Source organism: Hylobates moloch, unplaced genomic scaffold, assembly GCF_009828535.3.
Source record: "Hylobates moloch isolate HMO894 unplaced genomic scaffold, HMol_V3 SCAFFOLD_15, whole genome shotgun sequence".
In the NCBI taxonomy this organism is placed as follows: domain Eukaryota; kingdom Metazoa; phylum Chordata; class Mammalia; order Primates; family Hylobatidae; genus Hylobates; species Hylobates moloch.
This window is the reverse complement of record NW_026652290.1, coordinates 5,214,043-5,223,212: the sequence shown is the minus strand read 5'-3', so window position 1 is coordinate 5,223,212 and position 9,170 is coordinate 5,214,043. Positions and strand designations below refer to the sequence as shown.

At 54.1% G+C, this 9,170-nt stretch overlaps 2 protein-coding genes across 3 annotated transcripts in view; both read left to right on the top strand.

Moving 5' to 3' along the window:
• CEP295NL (CEP295 N-terminal like) overlaps nt 1-8,479 on the top strand; it is an 11,397-nt gene extending 2,918 nt beyond the window's left edge. Inside the window, exon 2 of the mRNA XM_032176686.2 lies at nt 6,581-8,479. Coding sequence (XP_032032577.1) covers nt 6,773-8,464 — 1,692 coding nt within the window. The 5' untranslated portion in view covers nt 6,581-6,772 and the 3' untranslated portion in view covers nt 8,465-8,479. The remainder of the gene's footprint in view (nt 1-6,580) is intronic.
• The window catches only part of TIMP2 (TIMP metallopeptidase inhibitor 2), a 73,389-nt gene that overhangs the window by 26,947 nt on the left and 37,272 nt on the right, over nt 1-9,170 (top strand). The gene's annotated exons all lie outside the window — the stretch shown is intronic.

The following is a 9,170-nucleotide window of genomic DNA, read 5'->3' as shown; positions in this document are numbered from 1 at the left end:
GGGGCGCGGGGGCTCACGCCCGGAATCCCAGCACTTTAGAGATGCAGAGTCTGGCGGGGCGCGGGGGCTCACGCCCGGAATCCCAGCACTTTAGAGATGCACAGTCTGGCGGGGCGCGGGGGCTCACGCCCGGAATCTCAGCACTTTAGAGATGCAGAGTCTGGCGGGCGCGGGGGCTCGTGCCTGGAATCCCGGCACTTTGGGAGGCCAAAGTGGGCAGATCACTTGAGGTCAGGAGTTTGAGACCAGCCTGGCCGGCATGGTGAAACCCTATCTCTACTAAAAATACAAAAATTAGCCAGGCATGGTGGCGCGTGCCTGTAGTCCCAGCTACTCGGGAGGCTGAGGCAAGAGAATTGCATGAACCCAGGAGGTGGAAGTTGCAGTGAGCTGAGACTGCACCACTGCACTCCAGCCTGGACAACAGAGCAAGACTCCGTCTCAAAAAAAAAAAAAAAAAAAATGCAGAGTCTTGGGCCCCACCCAGACTATTGAATCAGAGCCTAACTTTTAACAAGATTCAAGCAGCACCATGGTCTCACCCTTCCGTGCATGTTGACAAATCAAGTACTTAAGCAGAAAGAAGACGGGGATGGTCGACGTGATGAACTCAGAGGCACCAACTGTGGTGTCCTGGGTCAATGCACACAGAATGCACGCAGGCCCCTTGGAGGCCTTCCCACCCATCAGAAGCTCAGCACACCTGTCAGGGTCACAGGAGGGCCAGGGAGGTCAGAGGTCACGTGAGGCCAAACACAGTCCGAGCACAGTCTCCTTGTGCTGTGGAAGTGGTTTCTAGCTCTGACCTCCCTGGGCAGCAGGCTAGGAGCCTGGATCAGGGGCCTGCCTGCTTGGCCTGGAATCCCTGCTGCCCTGATTATGAGCTGTGTGGCCTTAGGCAAGTTGCTTAACTTCTCTGAGTTTCAATTTCCCCGTCAGATTGTGCGGATAGGAATAGGCCTCACCTCCTATGGTGAGGCGGTGAGATGGAGAGAGGTGTACGTGAAATGCCGGAAGAGTATGAAATCCTGCGAGTCTGCGTGCTGATCAGTGTGATGTCTGGATTCAAACCCAGCTCCTCCGTGTAAGCTGGGGAAGTTATTCAGCCTCTCTGAGCTTTTGTTTCTTTTTGTGAGCTCAGAGGGGAAAGCAAGGAGAGCTGGAGGCGGCAGGGACAAGGTTGCATCCGATGGTGTCATGGGGGAAATCAATTCCTGAATGATGGAGCTGGCTGTGATTTTCTGGACTTTATCCCAGAGATCTCTGCCCAGATGTTTTAAGTTTGTACCCATTTCCGTGTCTCCAGGAAAACCGACACGGCAGCCCCGTTGGCTCCTTTCACAGTCACCCCCCGGATCATGTTGCAGTGACTCTAGCCAAGGGTATGGCCTGTGTCGTGTCTGTTACAGGCCAAGGTGGGAAGAAAAGGTTGTCCCTGTATCTGGAGGGGCCAGTTCATGCCTTGAGGAGGAGAGAGGCACTCTGGGTCCTGCCATTGTCCTCAGGGACGGCCAGGCTTGCCATTGTCCCCCATGTCTGTTGTGGGGGGGGAGCCTTCTCCTGGGGATACAACATCTGCTGCGTTGATTTTTGGGTATCCAAGTGTACCAGGCTAGTATCACATTGAGAGTCACCCACTATGGGTGGATTCACCCATTCCCATCATGGTGCCTGGGGCTCCAGCAGCCTCGTCACAACACAGCCTGGTAGTTGGAGGGCCTGAGCCTTTGTCACGACCGCCCCAACTTAGCCACAGGGCTATGCACCCGGCGGGGACTGGGGTGGGCAGGCCAGTCTCTCACAGGCCCACACCAAGGCTCCAGATGGGCACGTGCATTGTTCAAACACTGTCACACCTTGGGGGTGTGAGGGGGCAGCGTGAGGCAGACGAGAGAGGCGGAGGTCTCACAGTGAACCACAGGACCTGGCATCCTGCAGCCGGGGCGCAGGCCTGGCTGGGGAGCCCCCATTCTGGGCGCCTCACATGCCCTACGACTGTGATGCTCGCCCCCTGCCCCCGATGCCACAGGAGTGCACAGCAGGCCTGGAGTCTCCTTCAGAGGGGGGTGAGGAGGCCGGCGGGGGGCTGGGGGTGCTGTCTGTGGGCCCTGGCACTTCCCTGCTGCCTGGGTGGAGGGTCCCTGGGTGAAGTCCGCCTCAGCTGAAAAGCTGTCTGAGCGGCCGCCCAGGGAAAGGCGAGCTGCTTGGATGTCATTCTCAAGCTGTAGGCCAGAGGCTGCCTGACTTTGGTGAGAACGGCTGGGAATCTGGTGGCTGAGCACATTCCTGGGCCCAGGCGCTGGGATCGGATCGGTCTGGGGTGGAGCTGCCACGGGCTGGCTCCTGCGCTGGGGCCACAGGGCTGCAGAGAGCAAGAGAGGAGAATGGGCCCAGTGTCCACTCCGCTCTGTGGGAGGCCCTGGTGCTGTCCGGAGGCCAGATTGGTGTCCACTCGCCTTCCTTCTGCTGCTCTGAGCACGGCTTCTGTGGAGGGGGGAGCTGTGGTTTCCCCGAGTGGTTGAAGGCAGCCAGCAGAAGGCAGGCTTGTCAGCTCTGGGGGGCAGGACCAGAGGGCAGCGGGGGAGTAGAAAACACCAAAGCAGCCCAAGATGCTCAGAACACTCAGAGGATGTGGAGGACAGAGGAGCGCCAGGACCCCTGCCCCTTCCAGAATATTCTAAGCAACCAGAGAGGGCAGGTGCCTCTGGGAGGGGAGCTGTAGCGAGGGCCCTGATTGGAACCATGGCTCTCTTCCTGGGCAAGTGTCCTGCCAAGGGCACCTGACGTCCTGTCTGGCAGGGCTAGAGAGACCCTGGGCTGCCTGGAGATCAGGCCACGCATCACAGGCAGAGGCAGGCATCCCAGCAGGCTGTGCCACAGGTGAACAGCTGTTTCTCCTTGGTCATCTTGGGCTCAGCGAAGGCTCAGTTGCCTTCCCTGCCAGTGCCTGCATGAGTCCATGTGAGACCCTGCCCTCTGCCTCAAGTTAGTGAGTGGGGAGGGTCTCAGAGGGGAGAGCAAGGAGAGCTGGGGTAGCAGGGACGAGGTTGCATCTGTTGGTGTCAGAACGGGGATCAATTCCTGAATGATGGAGCTGGCTGCAATTTTCTAGACTTATCCCAAAGACCTCTGCCCAGATGTGTTAAGTTTTTACCCGTTTGCATGTCTCCAGGAAAACTGACGTTGCCTCATTGGGATGCCCACGCCAGTGGGGCTGGCATGGGATGCACTGAGGTCATTGAGCGGGTTGGGGGCGCTTCCAGAGCAGGGAAGACTTGTCCAGGTTTTACTAATTGTTGTTGGTTGACAAGGGGTGTGAGCCAATGGCTCTTGGCACAGAAATAGACTGTGAACCTTGGAGCCTCCAGGCACCTTCCGAGATGTACAGAGGGGCATTCGCAGCAGCCCCGACCTCACCCCACCTAATTGGACATCCCCGTGGCTGTTTCTGGTGGTCTTTGGTGTCTGAGGCCAGCTCCTCCATGTGAGCTGGGAAAGTTATTCAACCTCTCCGAGCTTTGGTTTCTTTTTGTGGATTCAGGCCTTCTCTTGGTTATAGACCTAGGAGTGGAATCTCTGGGTCATAGGGTAAGTCTGTGTTTCCCTTTTTAAGAAGCTGCCAGACTGTTTTCCAAAGTGGCTGCACCATTTTCCATTCCCACCAGCAGCGTGCACAGGGTTCCAGTTCCTCCCCCTCCTTCCTCACCGACCGTTGCTATTGTCTGTCTTTTTGACGACAGCCGTTGGAGTGGATGTGAGGTGGCAGGACACTGCAAGGTCAGTGTGCATTTCCCTAAAGACCGCTGCCATTGAACATCTTTTTATGTGCTGTATTAGCCATACATCTATGTTCTTTGGTGAAATATCTATTTAAATCTGTTGCTGATTTTTATTTTTGAGACAGAGTCTCACTCTGTCATCCAGGCTGGAGTGCAATGGTGCGATCTCAGCTCATTGCAACCTCTGCCTCCCAGGTACAAGCAATTCTCCTGCCTTAGCTTCCCGAGTAGCTGGGATTATAGGTGCATACCACCACAGCTGGCTAATTTTTGTATTTTTAGTAGAGACGGGGTTTCACCATGTTGGTTAGGCTGGTTTTGAACTCCTGACCTCAAGTGATCCGCCCGCCTCAGCCTCCCAGTGTGCTGGGATTACAGGTGTGAGCTGCCACACCTGGCCTTCTTTTGCTGATTTTCAAATGGGATTATTTGCCATCTTACTGGGTAGTAAGAGTTGTTTATATGTTCTGGATTCAAGTCTTCTGTTGGATATATGATTTGCAAATATTTCCTTCCAGTCCATACCTTGTATTTTCACTTTACTTACAGTATCTTTTGAAGCACAAAGGTTTTTTGTTTTTTTTTAAATTTTGATGATGTTCAGCTTATCAGTTTCTTCTTTTATTGGTTGTGCTTTTGGTGTTGTATCTAAGAAATCTTTGCCTAACTCAAGGTCACGAATATATACCTATGTTTTCTTTTAAGCGTTTGTAGTTGTAGATGTTACATTAAGGTCTGTAATCCATTGTGAGTTAATTTTTGTATGTAGGGTGAGATAAGGCTGTGAACTCCCATTTTTTGCCTGTGGATATCCAACTGTGCCAGCATCATTTGCTGAAAAACAAAAAACTATTCTTTCCCCACATTAAATTGCCATGGCACCTTTGTCAAAAATCTCAATCATTGCATTGAAGGGCCCAGCTTTCTCTCTCCCTTTCTCTCTTGATCATCATGGTGGTTGGCAGACTGGCTAAATATAATATTAACCACTATTCTAAATGTGTGATCTGATTTACCAAGAGGTGCAAGGACCTCCCGCTAGAAGACTGTCAAAGCCAGCTGCAATGTGTGACCACCTGAGGCTGGTCAAAGGTGCTGGGGTTCGTCCAAGCAGCAGAGGGCCTATCTCTGCCACTTACCAGCTGTGTGATCTGGGTGAAGCATCTTCATCTCTGCCTGCCTCAGTTTCCCTGTCTGTGAACCGGGGGGGCGGGGTAGGAGCTTCGTATCTCAAAGGATTACTGTAAAAAAGATGAACGGATACCTGCCAAGTGCTCAGAGGGGAGCCTGCACAGTTAATGTTAGCTGTAATGTAGATGCAGTATTTTCTGACTCCTGCAACTACATATGACTTCAACTGCAACTACGTTTAACTCCAAATGCTTAGCCTGGTTCCACATAGACTAAGATGAAAGAAGGGAAGGGGCAGTGGAGGGGGACTCCATATCGACTGTGGCTGTCCCTTAGCCTTTCCTGCAGCTCACAGATCTGGCTGTTTCTGGCATCAGCTGCCCGTGGCAACAGACACAATCCCTTACTCTTTTGGTGTAAATGCCCCTCCTTTGCTAGGAAGGCCTGACAAAACATGGGTCCCTTCCTGATGCCAAAGAGACCTGGAAGAGTCCTTCTCTGATCATTATAAAAGGAAAGAGGTGGGAATCATGAAGAGAGAGCTAACACCAGCTTCTCCTCCTCTCTGGTTTCTACTGGATTCAAGTATCAGACATGCACGCACACATACATACCTGCATGCCCCACACGGACACATACACATACACACACCGACATGCACACAGATGCACACACAGACATGCACAGATACACACACCTGCACACCCCCTGTACACACAGATGTGCAGACATGTGCACAGAAACATAAACAGATGTGACATGCACACACCCCTACCCACACACACCCCTACCCACACACACCCCTGCATACACATGCACACACACCCCTGCACACACACTCCTGCACACACACTCCTACACACACATGCACACACCCCTGCACACACATGCATGGACACACACCCCCTGCACACATCACCCACACCTTACTTGACACACACCCTTCACACCAGCCACCCTGACTCCTGCATCACACACTAGCATGCACACACACTCCTGCACACACACACCCCTGCACAGCATGCACACACACCCCTGCACACACACCACTGCACACACACACCCCTGCCCAGCATGCACACACACTCCTGCATACACACACCCCTGCACAGCATGCACACACACTCCTGCACACACACATGCTTGGCAGGCTCCTCCCTCCCCCGTCTCTTCCTCCTTTACGAGCAATTCTCCCTCCAGAGGCCCAGACTTCCTCTTTTACATCCACCTGCTCGTCTCAATATTTGTTTCCAAGGGCTGCCCTTTGTGCCCCTCCACCCTTACCTGGATCCTAACACTTGCCCTTTGGGTGGGATTGTCAGTCTTGGCACTACTGACATCTCTGGCCAGGTTCTTCACTGTCTTGGGCAGCCCTCCTGTGCAGTGTGGGGTATTTAGCAGCCTCCCTCACCTCCACCCAGCCGCAGGCCAGGAGCACCTCCTCCCTGCATTTGTGACAATAGAAAATGTCTCCAGACATTGCCAATGTCCCCTGAGAAACAAAACCACACTCTGTTCAAAACAACTGCCCCACAGGCTCTTGTCAAAAGTGTGCAGGACAGAAATTGGGAGGCTGAGAGTGGGTCCTGGTGGGCACGGGTCAAGAGAGCTTGGAGGGGCATATTTTGCAGCCTGTCCCCACAGTGAGAATCCCGTGTGCTTGTCTCCAGGGCTTTGCTCACTCTCCTGGGAGTGCTCCGGGAAGCTGCACTTGTGCTCCCTTCCTCATAGGTTTGCTGTGGAACAGTTGTGGCTTCTGTGGCTCCTCAGGCCCAGGGGCGCCCCTTGAACCCTCCACTCTTGGCTCCAAGCACCTTCCCTGGGAAGCTGCATCTGCTGGGTTCGCAGACAGGAACAGAAACATGGATGGAGCCACGTGGCTGAGCCTCTGTCCTGATAACGAAGCCCTGCTTTGGAGGAAAAAGCACAAATTGCTACAAGCCCGGGGCAAAGGCCATCTGGCTCTGCAGAGAAGAGCGGATGTCAAGCTGTGGAAAAGCTACCAGCTCCAGCGCTTGGCTGAGGAGTTGAGGAAAGGGTGTCGGGAGGCGCGGCACCCACACGTCGGTGGCCTGGACAGGCTGCAGTCAGCATGTCTGTTAGGCTGGGGAGGAGGACGGGCCAGGGAAAATGAGCCCGACTCGGAGGGGCCCATCCAGCGAAGATCAGTCAGGCCCCCAAGGGCCAAGGAGAAGCATAGAGCAGCCCTTAGTGAAGAGAGGAGTTGCAGGGAAGAGTTGGGCCAGCAACACCCCAGGCACTCCAGGCCCCGGAAGACAGCAGCGAGCCCAGAGAAACCACAGACTACAAAAGCCACGGGTCGGATGAATTCTCACCTGGCCCCGCCTGAGAAGAGAAAGGGAAGGCCAGAACCTTCGACCAAGTCTGAGGGTGGCCGCTGTGCCATCCACCCTCGGAGGAGCAAAGGGGCGGACCTAGAAAGGTCGAACCCACTCGTGGCTGTTGTGGGAGAAATCGGGCGTGTGGAGGAAAAAGAGAAAGGAATGGCTTGGGCGGGGAGGAGGCAAGTGGGAAAGGGGGCAGTTTGCTGCGTTCCAGCCCTGACCAGTCGTTCTCAGGGACAGAGTCCGGAGGGGAAGCTGAGAGACCTGGGGCAGCTGTGGCCAGCTGATTCCAGCCGCAGAAGGGAAGCCGTGTCCCCAGCATCTCAGTGCACGCTCCGGGAGAAGAACAAGTGGCAGAAAGAGCTGGAGTTGGCCCTTGAAGAGTTGTTTAATATAAACAGAAAGCTGAAAAAACACCTGCGCTTGTACCTGGCACTGACGCCCAGGATGGACCAGAGACCTGGGGAAGAGTATGCCTTCTCAGAGATGCAAGAATGTGGCGCTGGGAGCCCAAGAGGGAAGAAAACGGCAGACGCAGAGATGCTGCCTGCCGGGGAGCCCAGGAGCCTAGCAGAGGAGGAGCAGCAGCAGGCAGTATCCAAGACTGACTCGAAAACATTAATGGGCAAGGCCCGGAACCAAAAATATCAGGGCACGGTCAAGCCCACGTTTAGAAATGGAAGTCAAACATTGTCTCCCAAGGCAGGTATATTTATCAACAAAGAGGACTCATTATTGTATAGCACTGAATCTGGACAAGAGACCCCCAAACTGGGCACCCTGGCAGAGGGCTCCCTTCAGCTCCACCTTCAAGACCAGGCAGACAGAGTGGGCCCAACAGCATCCAGGCAAAGGCAGAAAGCAGAGATGGAGCAGAGAAGACAAAAACAATTGGAATCGCTTGAACCAGTGGAACACCCAGATATGAGCTTGGAAATCCACTACGAGGCTGAGTTAGAAAAAGAGAGGAGGGAGCAAAGAAGAGCTCGACTGGCCCATCTGAAGTCGTCCTCCACGAGAGCCCGGGAAAGGGAGAGAGGACCTGAGCTCAGCACCACTTCCCCATCGGGCACCAGCCTCGCCGACGACGACCGGCACAGTCAGATGATCCGAGACCAGCAGCAGCAGATTTTAGAGCAAAACAAGTTGCACAAGCAGTTTCTTGAAGAAGCCAGGAAACGCTTGCGGGAGTTTCAGAACATATGCTAAATGCGAGAGGCCCGCCCGGGGTAAATACATCACTGATAATGGTGATACCAGAACTGGTACCCGGGTCTCTAAGATCTGTGTTTGTGTCATTGCCTCAGGGACTATTAGGCCTCTTTAGAATGGGCAATCTGGGGCCGGGTGTAGTGGCGCACGCCAGTAATCCCAGCACTTTGGGAGGCTGAGGTTGGCCTCAGGATCACCTGAGGTCAGGAGTTCGAGACCAGCCTGGCCAACATGGCGAAACCCCCATCTCTACTAAAAATATAAAAATTAGCTGAGCATGGTGGCATGTGCTTGTAACCTCAGCTACTCAGGAAGCTGAGGCAGGAGAATCACTTGAACCTGGGAGGCGGAGGTTGCAATGAGTCGAGATTGCACCACTGTACTGTACTGCCTGGGTGACAGAGTGAGACTCGTCTCAGAAAAAAGGCAATCGGTCATTATACCGTCCTCCAGGGCACATTCCCTTACAGGGACTCCTTCCCTGATCTTGGCTTTGTTGATTAATTGATTGATTGAGACGGAGTCTCACTCTGTTGCCCAGGCTGGAGTGCAGTGGCGCAGTCTCGGCTCACTACCTCTGCCTCCTGGGCTCAAGCGATTCTCCTACCTCAGCCTCCCGTGTAGCTGGGATTACAGGCACCTGCCACCACACCTGGCTAAGTTTTTGTATTTTTAGTAGACACAGGATTTCACCATGTTGGCT